Here is a 24,151-nt window from a genome sequence, read left to right as displayed (position 1 = left end):
ACACACAGACACACATGATCTCTCTCTTACTTATACACACAGGCTCTTAATCATACATACACATGATTTCTCTCACACACAAAGGATCTCAATCATACACACATACTCTTTCACACAAACAGGTTTTCAATCACAAACTTACACATACAGGTTCCCAATGGTAAACTTACATTCATGCTCTCTCTCTCTCACAGGCAGGCTCTCAATCACAGACATACTCTCTTTCACATGTACAGGCTCTCAATCATTCACATACATGCAATCTCTCACTCACTCTCACACTCACACACACACACACACACAGGGCCCCCCCGTGGCCCGGAAGAGGAAGTGGAGAGTATCGGGTGCGTGCGCGGCAAGAAGAGACCATGCTAGTGCGCTCGGCATCGGCCCGAAGAAAAGAAGACTGCAGCGCGGCTCGGAGGAAAATTAAGAGCTTCAACCTTCACTGTTTACTCTGTGTGGCTGAGCATATAATCCTAAAAAGAAATACCTGACCCCATCTAACATTTATATCACTTGAAGTTTAACTGCTTCAGAAGTCTGACCAAATTGAAGTCTTTAGAAGAGTGTGCCTTTGTACTGCAAGGACATTTTGCGATAATCATATGCTCTCAGGGCTTATTATTTTCCATTGCAATCTTCCTGGTTTAAACTTCTGTGCTGATAATTTTGTATGCAGTCATCATCAGAATCTGGCTCATAAGTGGCTTATGTCTGGTGCTAGGCTTCTTTCATTGGTTATCCAGTTCATAAGACATCTGCTTGGTTGACATCATATCCAGATAGCTCATTGAGTATGACTGAGTCTTATGATAATCAGAGGGACATTCTGCATTGTCACTATTGTCAATTGGATAGAGTTAATTTTAAATTCGATTGTATAGCAAGGCTGTAAATGTCAGATCTTAATTGGTCATCCTGGTTTGTTTTGTTAAACAGAAAGTCCCTCATTGACATTAGACTCAGTCATACTATTGAGATATCTGGATAATGCATCTATCTGGCTAACCAATGAAAGAAGCCTAGCACCAAATATCAGCCACTTATGAGCCAGATATTGTTGATGATTGCATACAAAACTATGAGCACAGAAGTTTAAATCAGGAAGATTGCAAAGGTCAATAATAAGTCTTGAGAGCAAACAATGATCACAAAAGGTCCTGCCAGTACAGAGGGCCTCCTTGCTAAAATCCTTGATTTAACCAGACTTCTGAAGCAGCTAAACTTCAAGTGATGTAAACCTTATTAATTTAATATTTATACTCCGGTTTTCAGCACTTCAAAGCGGATTACTTTCAGGTACTGTAGTTATTTCTCTGTCCCTAGAGGGCTCACAATTGCTGTCCCTAGTGGACTCACAAACTTAGATTGTGAGCCCTCTAGGGACAGCAAAAACCAACCAACATAGAAAGATGGGTATTCCAGCCATGGGCATCTCTTGAATCAGGTAGGGCAGGAATGTTAGACTTAGCAGTCTTGCCATGTTTATCCCCTATGTTTTTACAGGCTCATAGGGTTGCATGTTAATGTCCTATAATTGCACACACAATGAAAGTATGGCGAGAATTGTGCAAATCTCTGAAGCTAACTATAGGGACTCCTGCTCCAATGGCAGTGTTAAGAGACAATCCATTTCTGTCCATAGCCATTTTCCACCTGACCTGGTTAGTTGGGGGCAGGAGGGTTTGCAATGTTTGGGGCAGTTATGAGACAAAGAGAGTTGATTTCTTTTGAGGATTTACAGGATGAATTTGACCTAGAAAGGGGTGCTAGAGGGAGTTATGATAGATTAAAGGCTCAATTATCTAAATCTGAAGGGCCGACATGGGAAAGGAAGATGCCCTCTCAAGTGGAACAGGTGCTTAAGGTGTCTGGCCCCAATAAAAGGGTCATCTCCCATTTATATAGAGCAATCACATTGATCTTGGAAGGACAAGAGATAATTGCAGCTCTGATTGCTCAGTGGAATGAGGAACTAGGGTTGCGACTGATGGACAGAAACTGGGTGGGTATTTGGAAAAGAATACCTTTAATCTCGATCTGTAATCACAGATCAGAGTTGATGTACAAATTGGTGAGAAGAACTTACCGGTATCCCTTATATTATGTGCATTTCACCACAGGGTCCTCCAGATTATGTTGGTGTGGGGAGGAGGGGGGTCACATCTCCACGTGCGATGGTCTTATCCAATAGTGCTGGATTTCTGGAAACGGGTTGGGGGCGATCATGACAGAGATATTGGGCTGTCCTGTGAGCTTATCTCCTGAATTGTGTCTTCTTGGAGTGTGGATCGATTTCTCTCTGATGAGTGCCCAGCGTAAACTTAGCAATCACCTCATCCACGCTTCCAGATTCATTATTACAACACATTGGAAGTCCCAACCTTTCTCATTTGCTTAAACAAATTCATGACATTGCAGTTATTGAGAAAATAACATTTGCTTTGTGCAAAAAGTTCTTTTTATATAAGAAAATATGGAAGCCTTATTGGAAATATTTGGAAATGAAAGGGTGGGGGTGATGTATAGAATCTAGGAGATGTGTTAATTAGACTCATGTCCACAGCTACTGCTTGCAATTTTATTATTGTGTGTTTTTTGTTTTTCTCTTACATGTTGTCTGCTTGATATTTAAATAAAAAGTTATAAAAAAAATAAAAAGAGAAGGCAAGAGTGCCTCAGCCTTCCCAAAATAGTGACAGAGAGACTGACCAAAGGTGTTAAGTCTCTTCAAGCAACATCTCCCCCAGTTGCTAAATATCCTGGTGAAGAGATTTTTCACTCCTTCTCTCCTAGCCCCAACTGGCTTTCTGCAGAGATTAAGCAAGAGAAGGTTTAGCAGCCATATATTTCCTTCAAAAATGAAGGAGAGAATAGTTAAGCTGACAAAAATTCCCCAACCAGAACCATCCAGGGAGAAATTATATCTTCCCCACCCCCTTCCACCCTGCTTAACAAAATAAAAATGCCAATTGGGGGTTAGCGGTTGGAACCTGGAGCTTGTGTTCTACAACATTAAAAAGGAGACAAACAAGCAGCCTCTGGCCCTCAAGAGGGGAATATCTTAACTGGCTCTGATCCCTGAGGCAGAGAACCCCCATTATCCTGGAAACTTCAGGAGGAGACAAATCAGGCCCCTTCAACCAATAGGGTGATGTTGAAGTGACCACATCTAAGTCCCAGAGAAGTGGCACAGTACCCACCCCCAACCTTCCAGATGACCCCTCCATGTGATACCCAACAACTCCTAGAAAGACAGTACCTCTTCCTCTGTAAGAGACTCTTCTCTCTCTGTGAGGGGACTCCCTAGGATAGGCACTGGAAAGTGCAGCGGAGGATGAGAGAGCATTTGAGGTTGATAATCCTGATGGTACCCAGCAGTTCTGTCCTTTCCCAGGCCTCAGCTCTCTAAGAGCACCCTCAGAGGATATTGGAAATAAACAATCTGCTGATTGGTCAGAACCAGCCCCTTTCTTTCCAGCAGATCTTCTCATTGTAGAAGAGGATCTCTGATGATCAGTGGGCATCCTCAGAGGCTGATGTAGTCACACATCTCACTGGGCTGTCTCACCCAGCCCATCCTCTTCTGGAGGCTCCTCCTATTATAGAAGGGGAACCCCCTCATTGAATTGAGGGATGCAATGTTAAGAGAACCGCAAGGGGAACCCCAAAAGGGTGGTGTATCCCCAGGTACCCCAAACTTACAAAAGGGGAGTAGGAAAAGGAAGGAGAGAGAAGAGGAGGGAGTGGTTTGCTCTGCTATACAGGAGCTAAAAACAGAATCCAGCTGGGTCCACTTGGATCCCATCCTTTCCAGCCTATTCTCAATTGGAATGACAAAAGCCATTGATGTCACAGCAACAGGAAAAGTGGACAACTCCCTCCCCTTTCTCTTGCAAATAAGGCAAGATGGAACATCTAATGGAGCTGAAAAGAGATCTGCCCATGGGGAAGAGATTCCCCAGGGAAACTGGGGCATCTCCTCCCTTTCAGTTGTCTGGAACAAGTCTAGCTCCTGATGAGGTGCAAGCCCAGAAGCAGCTGTCACCCAAGGCGGCGATTCTGAAGGGAGAGAGAGTTGCCAAACAGCTCCATACAATACTAGAGTTGTGCCAAAGGAAACAAGTGAAGCACTGGAGAGAGTTGGGACCCCACCTAAGAAGGGACACAGGCAGAAGGAAGCCAGAAGAAATAAATATATTAGTAATGGGAGTCAGCCACCAGAGAAATCTGAGTTGGCAACCCTTGATAAACAGTGGAAAGACCCCTGGAAAAGCCTGCAACAAGGGTGGTACTATTGAATGTACCACCCTACTTCCCAGACGAAGTACTGAAGCCACCCTAGGGGAGATTATATCAGAGGTTTCCATAACTTCCCTGGGGCATAAGGAAGCAGGTTTGCAGCACCTAAAATCTTTCAGGCGCCAGGTCATTATCCAAGTGCCCGAGAGAAGGAAGGGGGCAAAAGGGTGTTTTTTTTCATGGGCTGCCCCTACAAAATGTATTACATCATAGGTGATGACTAGCACTACTATTTCCATCAGTCAGGCTATACCAGATGGTGGTGCCCTAAGATCAAAACACCTCCCACTTCTCCCCCTGCCTCCAAGGCTCCCAAGCCCCTGAAAAGTGCCATGATCTCGCCACCTAAGACAACTAATGGAGTGCCTGCCAGGAGATCTGAGTCTGGGAAGGTCCCAGAGCATCTGAGTTCCCCAGGAGTGGCACGACTGGCATTAGAAGTCAGCAATAAAATGGCCCTGAGGAACATCTTTAGTCCTCTCCCAAAAGAAAAGTCCCAAAAGGTCAATGCCCACAAGGAAAATAAGAAGAAAGCTTTCAGGGAGGTAGGATCAAGCAAGAGAAAAAAGATCTCACAAAGATGTCCCCAATCCCAAGAAGACATAAAACAGTTCAGGGAGAGGAAGAATAGGCACTACTGAGGCGATTTCCCCTTTGATCCCCCATCTTAAAGTGTTGGAGAAACTTCAGAGGGTAGAAGCAGTGGCAAGAGCTGTAACCCAGAGAGTTGTCCCTCGGCCTGGGAATGGGTCAGAAGAAGGGCTATCATCTCCCCTGGAGACTTTGCAGTTGAAGGTGCAACCACAATCCTTGAAAGACGTGGCAGGCAGGCCCAGTCTCTCTTTCCAGACTTGTCCCCCTTACTTACTCTGGTAAGTCTAGATCTTGGGTAAAGAAGAAAGGAGACAAAGTGCATAAAATCACTAGCCGAGCTGTGGTAAACGCAGCATTTGAAACCCTCGTTCTGGTACCAGAGCCTTTTCCTCCCCTTGTAAAGCACAGAAAGTGAGAGGCAGGGGGGGATAAGCTAGTGCAGGAACCAGAGGCCTTCATTAACTCATGGCAAGAGGAGGCATCTCAAGAGAGAGAGACAGCAACCCAGGTATGGAAACACCCCAGGGGATGGATGCAGAGCTTCTTGGGATGCATGGTGTTACACACTAGGGGTCTAGGATCCCTTCCGTATGAAGGAAAGCTTAAAAAACAGGTTGTTTGACTTCTTGGCCTCGGTAAAACAGTAACGAGCTGTTAACTTAATGACACACCTTTTTTGGTAAGAGTAATAGCATGAAATAAAGAGGTCTCTTTTGGGATATTTATAAGACCCCTTGGAAGCATCCTTGTGCTGTTCTAAAGGTTTTCCTTTAGAGAAGAAAGCAGCACTTCCAGACCAGTTAAAGGTTTTGATCTGAAAAGTGTAAAAAAGAAAAAAGAATTATGCATGATACTGGTGTGGTTTCACATATTAAATCTTTAAATGCATCCAAGAGACAACCCTGGTTTAATGATGAACTGCGAAATCTCAAACAACTACTTCGGCAGAAAGAAAAAAAATGGCGCAAAGCCCCTTCACCGGCCTCACTCTCGGATTACAAACGCGCACTCCACCTATACAAGAGCATGACACAGAAAACCAAAAGAGACTACTATGCCCTCAAGATTCACCACCTCATCTTTGACTCAAAAGCTCTATTTGCCTTTGTTTCCAGTCTCACTAAAGCTATCACTCCAGATATCCCAACCGAACTATCCCAGACTAAAGCAGACGAACTGGCTCTACATTTCAACAAAAAAATCTCTGACCTCCTCAATCAGCTGATACCTAACACTAGCTCACCCGATAACTCATATCTTCTCCCAAACAAAGACATTCAGCTTAACGCATTCGAACCCATCACCATCACAGAGATACAATCGGTGTTGAAGAAAATGAAACCTTCATCACACCCTTTTGATCTAATCCCTTCCAAAATGCTTCTTCTCATCCCGGATACTATATCAAAAACCCTAGCTGAAATCATAAACTGTTCCCTGTCCCAGGGTATCTACCCAGATGACCTAAAAACAGCCTCAATCAAACCCCTTCTAAAAAAAACCGAATCTAAATGCATGTGATCCTAACAACTTTCGCCCCATTTCCAACCTCCCATTCATAGCCAAAGTTATGGAAAGACTGGTGAACACGCAACTTTCCAACTACTTGGAGGACCACAGTATTCTATCTCCAAATCAATATGGTTTTCGCAAAGCCGCAAGCACCGAAACGCTACTCCTCTCACTAACGGACTTCCTCCTCTCCGGAATTGATAAAGGCCAAGCATTTTTATTAATCCTCCTCGACTTCTCGGCGGCCTTTGATACCGTCAACCACTACCTCCTTCTAAAACAGCTGGCAAACATAGGAGTGACAGGTGCTACACTATCTTGGTTTAAAACCTTCCTGGAGAACAGAGGATATAGGGTCAAAATTCATAATACAGAATCCCAATATCACCCTTCCACCCAAGGGGTACCGCAAGGTTCATCACTTTCACCCACGCTTTTTAATGTCTACCTGCTCCCACTATGTCAACTGCTCACAAAACTAAGCCTGAAACACTTCCTCTTCGCTGACGACGTTCAGATTGTTATCCCTATAAAAGAATCCATCACGAAAACAATGGAATACTGGGATAGTTGCTTATTAGAAATCAAACACCTCCTCACCAGCCTAAACCTAGTCCTCAATGCTTCGAAAACGGAATACCTGCTCATAACACAGGAAAACAACAACACACATTCAAAACCACCAGCCCTCCTTCAAACCGCCCATATAAGAGACCTAGGAGCCATCTTAGACAATCGTCTTAACCTTAAAACTGCTTTTCCATGCTCAGGACTTTAGAACAATCATGCAAGCAATAATCTTCTCCAAACTAGATTATTGCAACTCACTACTACTAGGCCTCCTAGCTTCATATACCAAGCCACTACAAATGGTACAGAACACAGCAGCCAGAATCCTTACAAACTCCAGGAGAATCGACCATATCTCCCCAATCCTCAAAGACCTTCATTGGTTACCGATTCACTACAGAATCACCTACAAATCCATCACTATCATCTACAAGGCCATCCACCATCACACTCAGCTCGACCTACAAATCCCCTTTAAAAAACACACATCCACCAGACCCATCAGGGAATCCTACAAAGAATCACTACAGGCTCCACATGCCAAAACCTACCAACATAAATCTCTCAGTCTCAGAGCTTTCTCCTCAGCAGGTCCACCTCTATGGAACTCTATCCCACCTGACTTGAGACAAGAACCCTGCACACTATCATTTAGGAAAAGACAAAAAACTTGGCTTTTTAAAAAATCATTCCCAGGCCTAGATTAAAACCGCCACCCAACAGCACTAACTCTTATTCAAAAATTGGATTGAAATAAGAAACCACCAACTTCACACTCATACTCAGCACCTTATTATCATGCTACACAACTGTATCATATAGATTCTTTCTTGCTATACAACTATGCAATTGTCTGCAATGTAAAGATTACACTGCTCAGTTATCTCCCCCCTTTTCCAGATCCAAGTTAATTCTCCCTGTTTTATTGTAACTTTCTCACATCCATTCTATTGTTTACTGTTTTTGAAGTTTGAATTTGGAATATTGATTACTATGTTACCCTCTGCTTTACACACATTGTTAATTGTAAACCAGGTTGATGTGATTCTTGTTATGAAATTCGGTATAACAAAAATAAATAAATAAATAAATAAATAAATAAATAAGTAAGTAAGTAACTTTGCTACCAGTTAAGTACAGAACTCCAGCAGAAGAGCTTCTAGATTATGCGGAAATTTTTAGCCACATAGCGAAATAAAGGATATAATGTTAGGTTTTTGAGAGTGAAGTGGAAATTGAATAAAATTTAAAAATTAGGTTTGCAGTTTGTATAAATAAATTTCCATCAACAAACGGGCTGCAATAGTCATGCTTTCTGCGTGACATCATCCGGCAGCAAAGGGGCGGAGCTATCTCTCCAAGATGACAGAGCTTTGTTCTGTGACCATGCGTGGCTATACTGCGCGTTCCTGCAGGTCTCCTTTTTTCTGCGTTTCACACAGATGTGTGGGAATGTTTGTCCTATCTTCTCCTTGTAGTTTTCCTCTTCATTCATGAAAGCCAACCCCAAAACATCAATTTTTAGTGCTACCATGTCCCACAAAACACCAGGATTTAAATACTGCCAATGCGGCCATATCATGATGGATATAATTATTGTTATTTGTGCCTGGGGCCTGACCATGACCAAGATTTCTGGCAGGATTGCAGGCAGATGTCCTCCCACGTGCACAAAAGCAATGGGCAGCAAAGATTGCCAAATTGAGAGAAGAGGACTGGGCCTCGTCGGGAACAGGTAGCTATATTCCATCCTGTCCACCCACTGATTGTTGCTCAATGCAATCATCTCTGGGCCCAAAAACTCATCATCCAAGCCTGGTAAAAAAGACATCATCAATAGGCCTGATGGAAACTGCCTCAGCCCGAGGGATAAAAAAGTAACAGATGGGTAAAGGACCTAGTGTGCTTCAATCAAAAGCAGGCTTTGCACCACAGTTGATAGGCACGCACACAAAATCTGCAAAAAAGCCATCTCCAAGTGTGTCAAAGTTCAATCATAAGGATGCATCCTATATGATGCCAGAGCAAGCGATGCACAAAAAGCACAATGCAAAAGCCAGAGAGGTATCAACGCTCCCGAAGCATACCCTGACCATGGATACATCTAACCTGGGATGTGGAGCCCATGTAGGGAGGCTCTGAACCATGATTGAATTGAGAATGAGCTCTCCTCAGCATAGGAATGCTTTGGGTGTATCACAGCCATAACACATCAGACTTAGAACGATGCTCGACACATTGTCTACGTGACGCTATGATGCAGCAATCACTCTCAATGTACACAACGCTGAAATCATGCAGCACACCGACACACTCGACATATGCGAAGCTTGTGACCGATGCAGGATGGCAGCTGTCCATACCTTTGGCTGTCCCTCATAGGGATTCCACATAGACTCCTAAAGAAAGGGATAAGGGAGCATCATTGGTTACACTCGATAAGACCCCTTCAGAACCACAAACACTGTTTATACCAGAAGAGTCCAATTCCTCAGAACAGGAGGATATTGCAGTATCTCCTATTCAACTTCACTCTACTGCCTCTTCCACATCCTCACAATGTGGGAAAAGGATCTAGTCGTATTTCTCTTTCCTCTCACATAGACAGCAGCATTCTTCCCTTTTACAAGAACCTTTGGTGAAAAGAACAAAGACTTCAGTTCCTGAGCCACCTTTATCAAAGCTTCACAAATTACCAGATTTTTCTATTTTGCTAGCCGCTGTGGCCATTCCAAAGAGAGACCACAGAAGATTTACCTTCTCCTTGAATTCCTTTTCAGGAAAAGGACTTAATTTTGTTAGAGATGGAACATCCTAGAAGTCAAGGCACAGCGAGTTTTGGGCCACATGGTGTCAATAGTGCATGTTCTTCCCTTGGCGTGTCTTCACATAAAAAGTGCTCAATAGACCCTCAGATCACAGTTGATACAAGACATGGGATCTTTGAGACAGCATCTGCATAATTCAACTGCTCAAGGAGTGTCTATCCTGTGGCAAATCATTCTAATCTGACCAGAGGTATCTCCTTTCAAATTCCTACAGACCAAATTGTCCTGACTATGGATACATCTAACCTGGGATGGGGAGCCCATGTAGAGAGGCTCTGAACCATGATTGAATTGAGAATGAGCTCTCCTCAGCACAGGAATGCTTTGGGTGTATCACAGCCACAGCTGGAACATCCCTGCTCCCAGCAGCATGCATCAATGGAGACTGATACCAATGATTTTTGGTCTTCACTAGATGCTTGGCATCAAAATTCCTTGATATTAGAATCAAAGAGAGTGAACCCTTCGACTTTTTTGGGTAGTAGGGAACAGAGGACAGCCTGTTCCCTTGATCCTTCCTGGTGCTCAATGTCAAAAGGGATTGACCTCTCATTGCTGATGCATCACCAGTGTTTGATGCAGCTCCTCGGTCCATCAATATTGATGCCTCCAATTCTGATACATGGGCTTGGCTTTCCGTTCCCAAAGTGCTTTTCCATGCGATCAAGTTTGGACCTATACCTCTTAGGCATCATGGTCATATACAATTGTCACCCTCAGACATTGTGACTGGCTCCCAGGCAAAGGACACATTTATCATGTTGATCCATGATAAATATGAACCTAACAAGAAATACCTTTTAAAGCCACTGGTTGTCTTTTTAATCAGAGAACTGACCAGAAAACAAGTGCAGTGAAATCAAACAACTCTATATCTAACATGTGGTAGATGCCACCTCAGTGTACCTGTGCGCCATGCAAACACATAAAAAAAGAACAGAAACTTAAACAATACCAAAAAACCTACCTAAGACCACTAAAGGGAGAAAAATAAAATTGCAGGTCTCCACAATTAATGATTCCTACCCATTAGGAATAGAAAGAACCCAGACCAGCAGGGGAGTGAATATCCATAACTGTTGAACCCCCACATGGATGCATGGTAGTTTGCCAGCCTACACATGAGCAGGAGAGCATGTGGAAAGTTCTAGAAACTTTGAATTACAAAAGTTCTGCGCTGCTTCCATCTGATAATGTCACCCATGTGTGAGGACTGTGATCCTGTTTGACCTTGGAAAAATGTGCACATTTTCTCCCTGCCTCCTAATTGGGCCATAGTCTATGTGTGGATTTGAGTCAGGGGTGGCTGGGAAAAAAATATGGAAACAGTCGTTTCACAGTCTCAAACAGAAAATAATATTAGACTTCAAAGCACAATTAATCAAGCAAAGCTCCCCCGCAGAAAGAAAGAAATCTCAAAACCCAAGTCATAAAGAAATAAAATAAACTTTAAAGCACAATCTCCTCAGCAAAAAGAAATAGACTTCAAAGCACAATTAATCAAGCAAAGCTCCCCAGAGGAAAGAAATACATTTGAAAGCACAATCAATCTACCCTCAGCAAGCAATAGTTTTAGCTAGGAAATTTAGACAGACACCAGGTTTTAGCCAGTAACAGGTCCCACTCTCAGCAGCTCTTGCTTCAACAGCCCAAGGACGGTCATTACAATGACCGTCCTCTGCTGCTATGCAGCAGAGCTCTTTGTAGGATTCTGCCATCATGGGCCCCAAATCTGGCCACTAATAGAAACTATGATGGAATGCCCCGGGCTTCCTGCCACCAGTGCCTATGAATGCTGCCTCTGGGGGCACCCTCTCAGCCCTAGCTGACTCGGGGAGGGAAAGACCCACGTTCTTCCTCACATGCTGGTTCCATTGCCTTAATGTTTCTAAGTAAGATGGAAAGGAGATTGTACTAATATATATGCAATGTTTTGGTTTATAGGCCGCTATCCCAACGTCTTACAGAAAGTGGAGATGGAGCTGGTAGATTGGAATGTATGTAAGGCACGGACATGGAAGTTATCTAAGAACATGCTGTGTGCGGGATTTGAGGAAGGAGGCCGTAGCGCCTGCGTGGTAAGACTTCAATTGCAGCAATACAGTCTGAGTTATTGGAATGTCTTTATCGTAGCTCTTTAGATGAGATTTATGAAACTAAATATGAACACCCTAGAAGAAAAGAGGGGGGAAGGAATAGGTAGAAACATTCAAATAGCTCAAAGATATAAATAACTCACAGGAAGCAAACCTTTTTCCATGGATAGGAAGTTCTAGAACAGTGATTCTTGACCTTTTTGGGTGCAGGGACCCTTTTTAACATCCAAAAGATTTAGGAGCCCCATCCTGTCATTACAAATATAGCACCCCTCCCCCCAGCCTCTCTTCACTAGACCCTCTCTCTCTCTCTCTCCCCCCTAGCCTCTCTTCCTCTATCCCTCTTCCCTAACCTCTCTCCCACCAGTATCTCTGGTATCTAATTTCAGCCCTATTAGTAAAAATTTGTAACCTATCATTAAAATCATCCATTGTACCTGAAGACTGGAGGATAGCAAATGTAACCTCAATATTTAAAAAGGGCTCCAGGGGTGATCTGGGAAACTACAGACCGGTTAGCCTGACTTCAGTGCCAGGAAAAATAGTGGAAAGTGTTCTAAACATCAAAATCACAGAACATGTAGAAAGACATGGTTTAATGGAACAAAGTCAGCATGGCTTTACCCAGGGCAAGTCTTGCCTCACAAATCTGCTTCACTTTTTTGAAGGAGTTAATAAACATGTGGATAAAGGTGAACCGGTAGATGTAGTGTACTAGGATTTTCAGAAGGCATTTGACAAAGTTCCTCATGAGAGGCTTCTAGGAAAAGTAAAGGCATGGGATAGGTGGTGATGTCCTTTTGTGGATTACAAACTGGCTAAAAGACAGGAAACAGAGAGTAGGATTAAATGGGCAATTTTCTCAGTGGAAGGGAGTGGACAGTGGAGTGCCTCAGGGAGTGGACAGTGGAGTGCCTCAGGGATCTGTATTGGGACCCTTACTTTTCAATATATTTATAAATGATCTGGAAAGAAATACGATGAGTGAGATAATCAAATTTGCAGATGATACAAAATTGTTCAGAGAAGTTAAATCACAAGCGGATTGTGATAAATTGCAGGAAGACCTTGTGAGACTGGAAAATTGGGCATCCAAATGGCAGATGAAATTTAATGTGGATAAGTGCAAGGTGATGCATATAGGGAAAAATAACCCATGCTATAGTTACACAATGTTGGGTTCCATATTAGGTGCTACAACCCAAGAAAGAGATCTAGGCGTCATAGTGTATTTTCATACGTTCTCATTCTCTAGTTTTTTCTGTCCTTTATTTCCTGGCTACCCTAGCCCCCAAGTTCATTCTCCCTGTTATTTGTATCTGCGCTTCGGCCTTCCTGTTACATGGTTATGTTCAGTTAATCCCTAAGTTTTATGTAAACCGGCCTGATATGAAGCTTGTCATGAAGTTCGGTATAGAAAAATGTTAAATAAATAAATAAATAAATAGTGGATAAGACATTGAAATCGTCGGTTCAGTGTGCTGCGGCAGTCAAAAAAGCAAACAGAATGTTGGGAATTATTAGAAAGGGAATGGTGAATAAAACGGAAAATGTCATAATGCCTCTGTATCGCTCCATGGTGAGACCGCACCTTGAATACTGTGTACAATTCTGGTCGCCGCATCTCAAAAAAGATATAATTGCGATGGAGAAGGTACAGAGAAGGGCTTCCAAAATGATAAGGGGAATGGACAGCTCCCCTATGAGGAAAGACTAAAGAAGTTAGGACTTTTCAGCTTGGAGAAGAGACGGTTAAGGGGGATATGATAGAGGTGTTTAAAATCATGAGAGGTCTAGAACGGGTAGATGTGACTCGGTTATTTACTCTTTCAGATAATAGAAAGACTAGGGGGCACTCCATGAAGTTAGCATGGGGCTCATTTAAAACTAATCGAAGAAAGTTCTTTTTCACTCAACGCACAATTAAACTCTGGAATTTGTTGCCAGGGGATATGGTTAGTGCAGTTAGTATAGCTGTGTTTAAAAAAGGATTGGATAAGTTCTTGGAGGAGAAGTCCATTACCTGCTATTAAGTTCACTTAGAGAATAGCCACTGCCATTAGCAATGGTAACATGGAATAGACTTAGTGTTTGGGTACTTGCCAGGTTCTTATGGCCTGGATTGGCCTCTGTTGGAAACAGGATGCTGGGCTTGACCCAGTATAGCATGTTCTTATGTTCTCCCTCTTCCAAATCAAGCCACTCCTTCCCCATTAGCCTCTTCTATCTCTTCAGTCACCACAAGCCTTTCCCAGTCTCTCTTCTTTTACCCACCCCACCTCATCTATTTCTTCAATCCCAGGCCCTCCCCACGACCTCTCATGCTTACCCCAGTCAATCCTCACTGGTCTTTCTCTTCGTCCAACTCCACCAGTCTCTCTCCTTAGGCCCTTCCACCTCTCCCCTCAGTCCCTTCCCTTCACACCCTCCTCACCAGTCTCTCTCACAAACCCCTCCTCTCTATTGTCTCTACCATCTCAGCTGCCAAGCCACTAGTCTTGTTATGTTCGTGGACCCTTGGGCTGGTTGGAACAGAAGATGGAGTGCTGTAGAGGTCCACAGCGAATGTCCCAACCAGGAGGCGGTTCGGAAGCTCGGTGCTGGCTGACACACTGGTCTACGGTGAAGTCCTTTGCGACCAAGGACTAGATCCTCACTGGACGCATGGACGGTGTTGGACCGGAGAGGTAGAAGACTCTTTGCCCTGGAGACTGGCACTCTTCCGGGAGGAGCCCTTAGGAGTCCAGCCACTGGGACTTTAGGAGATTCACCCTGGAAGCCGAAGTCCCCCCAGGAGGAGCCCGTAGGGACACGGCCGCTGGGACTTAGGCGACTTCCTGATGATGTGGGTGGTCTGGATGCAGGCGCCTCCTGCAGGTCGTGGTTCCGATCGGCTGGTGCCTCCAGCAGGTCGTAGGAAATCCAGAAGTCGGTCCAGGAGTCGGAGTCCAAGGATGGTCCGCAGCCAGTCCAGGGGTCGGTATCCGGAGAGCGGTCCAAAGCCAGTCCAGGGTCGGAGCCAGAGAGCGATCCAAAGCCAATCCAGGGGTCAGAGCCAGAGAGAGATCCAAAAGCCAGTCCACGGGTCAAGTCCAGAAGAATCAACAGTGAAGGGAAGGCAGAAGCAGGACGAAGGCAACCAAGACCGCAGCAAGAACACACCAACTCCAGGAACCTTGTTGCAAGGCGCTGGAGGATCCTAGATGCAAGATACTTATACCTGAAGGCGTCTGACGTCATCCCCAGCTGTTCAGATGATTTTCCCGCGCTGGCCCCTTTAAGGGAAGCTCCTCCCCATGTGCGCGCATCAGGGGGCGGGGCCAGCTGCGCCGCGCCGTCAACGTCTCTCCCGAGGAGGGAGAGACGCGCTGGAGGGCCTGCAGGCCCGGGGAAGCACCGAAACGGCCCGGGCCGCCCCCGAGGTAGGTGGAGGGACTGGGGCACGGCCCGGGACCTCAACAAGTCTCTCTTTCCCACTCAGCCCATCCTCTCTCCAACCACAGCCCAGTCCATCCAGTGTAACTTTCCACAGGCCATCTTCATTAGGTTCTCTTTCACCCCAACTGTCAACTCAAGAGTCTCTCTCTCCAGCCTTTCCCTCACAAATCTTTCTCTCTTACACCCAGCCTTTTTCCACCAGTCTTTCTTTCAGCCTACACTCAAATGTCTCTGTCCTCCAGTCCTTCCCTAGTTTCCTTTCCCATCCTCCTCTCCGCCAATCTCTCTCTCTTCCCAGTCTCTCCCTACTATTCCCTCTCCTCCTTCAGTTTTCTTTCCTTTCTCTTCTTCTCTTCCAACTTCTCCTCACTAGTCATCTCCCTCCTAGAGCCAGTCTTGCCCCACTAGTTTTCCCCCTTTCTCTCCAGCCAAGCCATACCCTCCCCACCAATCTCTGCTTCCCCGCTACTCGTCCTCTCCTCACCTTTAGGGTTGCCAACTGTTCAGAGTTTCTCCAGAAAGTACAGGTATTAGATGGGCTATCTGGAAACCAGGAGGAGGGCTAAAATATCCAGAAAATGTCCAATTTTAGTCCTCCAGGTCGAGCTGCAGTCTCCTCCAATTGATCTACCACATCTGCCATCTCTGTTGTCTGCAAGTACTGTGCTTCCAGTCCAATACTATTTATTTATTTATTTATTTCAAATTTTTATATACCGGCATTCGAGACAGCAGTCACATCATGCTGGTTCACATAAAACAGGGGTGCGTAGTATAACATAAACTATAACAATGGTGCGGAAAAAGGCAGTTACATATAACAGGGTGAAAAGAACTTGGCGGAGAAGGAAGAGAAAGGACAGGTTATTAATTCACACAAGTAAACGATAGAAGATATGGTTCACCATGGTATATGTGGAGATAAGGGGTGGCGTGGAGGTGATAGTTCAATTGGCGTCCGGGAATGCTTGTAAGAATATCCAGGTCTTTAGTCTTTTTTTGAAAGTTGAGATGCATGGTTCTATTCTGAGATTTGGGGGGATGGAGTTCCATAACGGTGGAATGGCTGTAGAGAACGCCCGGTCTCTTAGTGTGCTGTGTCTGGTAGATTTGGACGGTGGTACCTGTAGCGATCCCTTGTATGCATCTCTTGTCGGTCTTGACGAATTATGTAGTCGGAGCGGGATCTGTAGGTCAATAGGAGTCAGTAGGTGGATGTTTTTGTATGTGGTAAGAATGGCCTTGTATATTATTCTAAAGTGTATAGGTAGCCAATGGAGGCTCTTTAGGATGGGGGTTATGTGGTCCCTTCTCCTGGTATTTGTCAGTATTCGTGCAGCTGCATTTTGCACCATCTGAAGTGGTTTGATGAATGAAGCGGGAAGGCCAAGTAGGATGGTGTTACAATAGTCTAATTTTGAGAAAATGATTGCTTGCAGAATGGTTCTGAAATCTTGGGCATGGAAAAGAGGTCTAATTCTTTTCAGCACTTGTAGTTGGTAGAAACAGTCTTTGGTGGTTTTGTTAATAGTGGCTTTGAAATTCAGGCGATTATCAATTAGGACTCCAAGGTCTCTCACTTGTGTGATAGTTGGCGTGGCTTGCTGTGTAGAGGTGATGGTGCTGTTCTCTGAGGCGATGAGCAGGAGTTCAGTTTTGCCGGAATTTAGTACCAGGTTTAGGCTGGTGAGGAGGAGTTTAATTTTTTGAAGGCATGTATCCCAGTAAGCCAGAGTTTTTGCGAGGGAATCCTTAATGGGGATCAGGACCTGAATATCGTCCGCGTAAAGGAAGTGTTTGAGGTTGAGGTCGGTGAGAAGTTGGCATAAAGGTATAAGGTAAATGTTAAATAAAGTAGGAGACAGGGAGGACCCCTGTGGGACTCCTACTGATAATGGGTGTTGAGAGGATTCTTTGTTCTGTATCTTAACCTTGTATCCTCTATTGCTGAGAAAGGATATGAACCAAGAGAGTGCTGTGCCTGAGATACCTATGGAGGCTAGCTGGTTAATGAGTAGGGAATGATTGACGGTGTCAAAGGCTGATGAAAGGTCCAGTAGAATCAGTAAGAAGGCTTGTCCTTTATCAAGGCCCAGGATGAGGTGATCTGTTAAGGAAATGAGGAGGGACTCCGTGCTTAGTGTTTTGCGGAATCCGTATTGTGATGGGAATAGGAGGTTGTTTTCTTCAATGTAGTTTGAGAGTCGGGTGTTCACCAATTTCTCCATGATCTTGGCTATGAAGGGGAGGTTGGCGATCGGTCGGTAGTTGTTTGGGTCATTAGGATCTAGATTTGGTTTCTTGAGTAGTGGTTTAAGAGAGGCCAATTTTAGGTCATCTGGGTAAGATCCTTGTGTTAATGAGCAATTTATGATGTCTGACAGGGATTTGGAGATGGAGTCAGGAATTGATAGAAGCAATTTCGAGGGGATGTGATCCGAAGGGTGAGAAGATGGTTTCATTTTCCGTAGAATACCTCGGATCTCGATGGAAGATGTGATTTCCAGTTCTTCTAAGCGGGTGTTTTTGAAGGCGGTCTGAGGTGAGGTTGAAGTAGAAATAGTGTTAGGGGGGAGCTGATTTAGAAGTTTGCTGATTTTGTTGTTGAAAAATAGCGCTAGTTCTTCCGCTTTAGATTTGGCTTGGTTGAGAGCGATTTCTGATGGGTTTGTTTGTGTGAGGTTAGAGACGTAGCTAAAGAGGGCTTTAGCGTCGAAGATTAGGTGGTGGATCTTGGATGCGTAGTAGTTCCTCTTGGATCTTAATGTATTGGATTTATATTGGTGAAGAGTTGATTTATAGGTAGATAGAGTGATGGTGCATGGGTTTTTACGCCATTTAGCCTCATTTTGTCTTAGCAGTAGTTTAAGCTTTCTTAGCTCTAGGGTAAACCATGGTTGTCTTTTGGAAGAATTGGGGTGAGGTTTTTTTGTTGTTAGAGGGCATAGCTTGTTGGCTATAGATTCCGTGATGCTGTTCCAAGATCGAAGCGCTGAGTTCGGATTGGTGAAGTCTACTTGGGTGAGATGTGATGATAAGTGATTGTTAAGATCTTCTATGGTGCATGTTTTCCTGTAAGTGAAGCTATGGTCGGGTATGCGAGATGGGCTGATATCTTTTAATGAGAATGAGGAGGTTATGAGGGAGTGGTCTGACCATGGTACCTTCGAGCAGGTGGGGTGCTGAACCGGTTTGATTGCAGTATTGACGAAGATAAGGTCTAACGTGTGGCCTGCTTTGTGTGTGGGATTGTTAACAAGTTGAGTGAAACCTAAAGCGGAATATGCTGTGAGTAGGGCTTCGCAGTTGGGTGATAGTATGGAGTTGTCGACGTGCAGGTTAAAGTCTCCTAAGATTATAGCTGGGGCATCCAGATTGATAAGGGAAGTGGTTAGTTCGACCAGAGGAGAGGCGTCTGTTTCCAGGACACCTGGAGGAGCGTAGACAAGTAAAATTTGAAGTTTGTCTGACGAGAAGAAGCCAATTTCGAGATTAGAGTCGGTATTGGTGGAGTGCTGAGTGAATCTGAGGTCCTTTTTTGTAGCTAGGAGGATTCCTCCTCCTTTCTTTTTTCCCTGGCGTGGGATGGAGAAGAAGTTGTATGTCTCTGTGGGTAATTGGTTAATTATTGCAGCGTCTGAAGGTTTGAGCCATGTCTCCGTAATTGCGCATATATCCGGTTTCACATCGATGAGATAGTCGTTTAGTATTATTGATTTCTTTGTTAGGGATTGTGCATTGAATAGTGTTAACGAAAATAGTGTGAGGCCTAGCAGTTGGGTGATGGGAGTGATCACAATAGGAGAGAGGGATTTAAGGTTGTGGTGATGGGTGTGTCGAGTTGAATATCCTTTGGAAGGTGGACAGTGTGGGAGGATTGGGATTGGGAAAGATGGAGACATTCTGAGACTGTTGTGGCAGGCGAGGGATATCGGCCGGTGAGGGTAAGGCATTTGCTATCCTTAAGGGGGCAGAGTTGAGACGTTGTATGTTGTTCGGTCTAGCCAGATGTTTGGTAGGAATTCTTAGGTGCGGAAGCAGTGTTGCAGAGAGTTAGAGTCTGTCCAGTCCTCAGGGCTGCACGAAGGAGCGCGACAAAGGGGCAGGCCCCTTTGTCGCGCTCCTTCAACGCGAGACGCCCGGCGCGAGACGCCAGGGAGCGTGTCAGTGATTTAAATGAGGGCTGGGCTGCAGCAATTGGCTGCAATAGCCCAGAGGTAGGCAGTGGGTGGATCGACGGCCGAGCTGGGGCTCCCACGTGGTCGGCGCGGGGGTCCAGCGGCGGTAGGGCGAGAGGAAGGCCTTACCCCGATGGGCTCAAGCGCCGGTCGCGCGGGCCCCTCTCCCAGCTCCCGTGGCGGTCTGAGGTGAGTCCCTGCGTGTCGTTGCTGCGGCGAAAATGTCTACATTTTACTACAGTGTCTTCATTTAATGCTGCCTCAGCTGCAACGTTTCTCCATTGCCCATGCAGTTCAATCAGCTAATGTTTGAACTGCATCCCCAAGAGGAGCCTGAGCATGGGGAGCATCATTGGCCAGGCCAAACAGAGAAGGCAGTGAAGCAGTGGCTGGGCACTCTACCAAAGAGAAGTGGCAGAGATGTAGTGGCAATGCCCTTTCACCCAAAGAGAGGAGCCAGAGGCTGCAGCGGTAGCCGGGCTCTCCTGGATGAAGAGAGTTGGTTGAGCATCAGCAGAGGCAGGCCCATGCAGCCAAAGAAAAGAGCAATATCAGCCCCAGAAATGGAAGACAGGACACATCCCAGTGTCATTTGGCCCCATGGAGAAGGCTGCTGCTACTTGCACATTTTAGTAGGAGAACGTGTGTATGTGTGTGAGGGGAATGGGAAGACATGTAAGTGGGGATGGGGAGAGTCTCTCTCCCCCACAAACACATATACTTGCCCTCTCAGAGAGCATGTATGTGTGTGTAGGAGGAGAAAGAGACAGCATGTTTGTATGTGGGGGCAGAAAGAGAACGTGTATGTATACATCTGTGGGAGAGAAAGAGAATGTGAGTTTCTTTGGGGGGGGAGAGAGCATGTATGTTTCTATGTGAGGTGAGAGGAGAGAGACCACATATGTGTGTGTGTGTGTGTGTGTATGGAAGGAGGAGAAAGATCACGTGTGTGTGTGTGTGTGTGTGTGTGCATGTATGGTGGGAGCAGAGAGAGCACATGTGTGTGTATGGTGGGGGGAGAGGGAGCATGTATGAGACTGTGTATGGTGTGGAGAAAGACAGTACATAAGGTGGGGGGAAGAGAGAAAGGAGAAAGTTTGTGTCCCATTCCCCTCTCCTCCCACAAAAGAAAAGGATAGGGATTGGTGGGTGAAAGGATTGTGGACCCTTGTTGCTGTATGGAGGTTGACTCAACTTACAGGGAAGGCCCTACAGGTCCTCCCTGAAATCTGTTGGGACTAGGCCAACGCGAGATTGGTCTAGGGCTTCACCTCCACTAGCTCCTTTCCCATTAGGTTGAGCCCTTGGGTTCTGGGGCCAGCAGGTCTTAGGCTTGAGTCTATTGGAGGGTAGAAAGGCAGGCATGCACCATGGGCGCACACCTAGGAGGATGCTGCTGAAAGAGGCTGGGAGCAGCATCCCCGCCACGAGGCAGACTGCGGTGTCAGTGGTGTCGGGTGAGTGTGCCAGCTTGCGGGGCAGTCCGCGAGCTGGCAAACCTGACAGAGGGATGAGAAAGCAGGAATAAAGTGGAGGCAGTAAAATAAGAGTACTCAGATGCTATTTAGGGAGTAAAAGAAAGGGGGAGAAGGCAGAGTAGGACATGAAAAGTAGAGGAGAGGAGAGTGCTGATGAGAGGATTAGAGGCAGAGGAAAATAGTTGAGGACTGGAGAGGAAGAGCTGTGCATAAAGGGTGGAAATAGGGACTAAACGGTGGGGGAATAGGAGATTGGAAAAAAATGAGAAAGCAAGGAGATGGATTAGGAAGGCGGAGGGAGTGGGAGATGGAAGATGGTTAGGTGAGAGATTGAGGACTGAAAAAAGACATAAAGAAAGGAGATGAAAGAAAAATATCAATCTCAGATAGAAATGTAGGGGGCTGTTGCAAATCGGGGCATTCGGGGCATTTCACGGGGCGTGAAAAAGAAAAAAACCCCAAAAAATAAAAGGAGACCCTGGACGAGGTTGTAGGAGAAGTAGAAAAGAGAGAATGGGATCAACACAAATTGAAAAATAAAATGTCAAGACAACAAAAGAAGAAAATATTTTATTTTTAGTTTATTGATTGGAATTGTCTGCTTTGGAAATATGCAGCTCTTATCCGTTCGTTTTGCTCAGCAAAGGAGGAAATGCATTTCTGTTTCGAGTTCTCCAACGTTGCATTGCATCTGGAATCTGGCTTCTTGGTATATCCATTACAGTTTTTTTTCTCAATATTTCTCATTTCTGGTCACATGTTCTGTATTAGGTGAAAGACTGTCTGGGTTCTGAATGGGTGGCTGAGGTGATGTACACTGCTAGAGTGTAGTTTTTGTATATTGATTGATAACACTCTCTTTTCTTTTGTTTTCCCATTAGGAGGTATATTGGTGTTCTAGGGCCCAATGCAATATTTGCAGTGCCACCTTTTCATCGGTGGAGTTATTGCTGTTTGAGTTCTGGCTTTTAGTGCTATTTGGGAATTGCCGGTTTGCTATATAGACGCTGAGTGTGCTTTTTGTAAGGTTTTCTGTTTCTGTTGTTTCACAGAGTGCCTGCTACAGGATGGACTTTGTGTCATTGTTACTGAGATGATGCCACAATATGAATATTCTTTGCTTGTATGGTGAAAAATAAGGGGACATATCTTTATTGGGGTGTTTCATGGAAATAGAATATTTGTCTGCTGAACGAAGTTGTAAGATTTCCATAGCGGTTCTGTCCTGTTCTGTATTAATGATAGATCACTGTCATAAAAGAGGATTGATTGAATGATGCTATTAAATAATTGGTCTTTATCTGCTGTCATTTTCTATGTTACTAATGGTGGGGTGACAATAACAATCGTGCATCGATGTGGAAGGACAGCATCAGCCAAATTTTACTTGGCTCCTCTAAGTATTCGGTATTTTCACAGTTGAAAGTTGGTGACCCTGCTTGCCTTGTTCATGCAGCTGTTACTAATTCCATGCCTCATGTGGGCTGATGTGGCCCCTAGATCTTCCAGCTTGCTGCTCCATGCCCCCAGTGCTCCTGCTGCTGTCACTGACTTCTGCTCCTGATCTCCTGCCCCTTCTGCTCTCTCCTCACCTGGACCTTCTATTGCCGCTGCTGGTTTATCCAGAAGTGGAGTCTCCTGCTTTTATGATTTTTTCCCCTCTTGTGGATCCCTTATGAGGGTCTTGTGGACCACCAGAGATCTACAGACTAAGGTTGGGACCACTGTTCTAGAACGGAAATGATGTGAGGCACCAGGGGATAGACTCAGGAGTAACATAAGGAAATATTTATTCATAGAAAGAGTGGAGGATGCATGAAACAGCCTCCTAGGGTGGAGGGAAAAACATTAACAGAATTTAAGAGGGCCTGGAATAGACAAAGGATGTGAAGAACTGAGACAAATGGCAAAGATTAACTGGAGTCTGTGGAATTGCACCAGGAGGTAAAGTGGGCTGAAAGTAGATGAGCCTTCTGGTCCTTATCTGGTCTGTTTCTATGTTAATACCATGTGTGTACGTAATATCACAGACAGGGACTGGCTCTTTACTGCTGTGCAGGATCCACAGTCATAAAAGACAGATTATGGCCCTTTACTAACTTAAACAATATTTATCCAATGCCGTCCCCCTTCCTTATAAAGATTGGAAGCTGTAAGTGAATCTCCTGGATGTGTATAGGAATAAGATCAGTAAGTGCTGAAGGTTCTGTTACAGGGAGCTGACGGTTCCTCTCCTTCTCCCCACAGGGTGACAGTGGCGGGCCCCTGGTGTGCAAGACCTGGAAGGATTATCACTGGTACCAGGTGGGGGTAGTGAGTTGGGGCGAAGGCTGCGCTCGGAAGCAGAAACCTGCCGTCTATGCTCTGGTCTCCAACTATGTGAACTGGATAGAAACAGTGACGGCTAAGGCTGGGAAGCCCTACGTGTGGAAGGATCAGTTCTTGAATAAAGAGGAGGATACTGCCGCTAACAGATTTGCCATCCCCTCGGTCATCCCTCCTGCCAGTACCTCCGTCACCTTCTCCACCATTTTGCCAGCTACCGCCATCTTCAGCAACCCTTCCTTAACCAATAATTCACCAACCAGTTCCGCCTCTGACACCGCCAGCTTTCCAAACACCACTAGTGGGACCACTAGTGCAACTGTTGTCACCATAGACACTACTTAATTGCCAGTGCTGTCCCCCACAATTATTGATTGCCCCTTCTCCCACAAAACTTCATTACCATCTACAACTCAACCACTATTGATCTTTCTCATGGCTCTTTATTGTTGCCCATTTTGAATCTGCTGCTGTTTATCACAGAAATCAGCAATGCTCATCTACAACAGATTATATGCAATATATATAGAATAAATAAAACTTGTACTGTTGCAATTTCAATGCAGGTTTTCAAATAAAGTTGCTTTGTTGTAGAATTTACCATTTCCTACATGCAACAAACTGGAAATTCCTTTTTTTTGGCCCAGTTCTTTCTTCCCCCTCTTTTGGGTTTCCAGCTTAAGAGGAATGAGCCTCTGTTGGGCTGCTGTGCAATAATGAGCCTTCATTCACAGCTACCTGTGTTTTTTCCCCCCTATTTTTATTTCACTTCCCAACTCACTTGGCAGTCTGGTACAAGCGAAGCTCCAGTTGGGCCTCTGCCTCAT

At 45.1% G+C, this 24,151-nt stretch overlaps 1 protein-coding gene across 1 annotated transcript in view; it reads left to right on the top strand.

Annotated features, from left to right (window-relative positions):
- Positions 1–23,885, top strand: part of LOC115078303 (serine protease 55-like) — a 48,314-nt gene extending 24,429 nt beyond the window's left edge. Inside the window, exons 4-5 of the mRNA XM_029581165.1 lie at positions 11,754–11,887; positions 23,247–23,885. Coding sequence (XP_029437025.1) covers positions 11,754–11,887; positions 23,247–23,669 — 557 coding nt within the window. The 3' untranslated portion in view covers positions 23,670–23,885. The remainder of the gene's footprint in view (positions 1–11,753; positions 11,888–23,246) is intronic.
- Positions 23,886–24,151: the final 266 nt, after the last annotated feature.

This window comes from Rhinatrema bivittatum, chromosome 16 (assembly GCF_901001135.1).
Source record: "Rhinatrema bivittatum chromosome 16, aRhiBiv1.1, whole genome shotgun sequence".
Classification (NCBI taxonomy): Eukaryota; Metazoa; Chordata; class Amphibia; order Gymnophiona; family Rhinatrematidae; genus Rhinatrema; species Rhinatrema bivittatum.
Note: the sequence above shows the minus strand (reverse complement) of the source record. Positions and strands in the feature narration are given on the sequence as shown.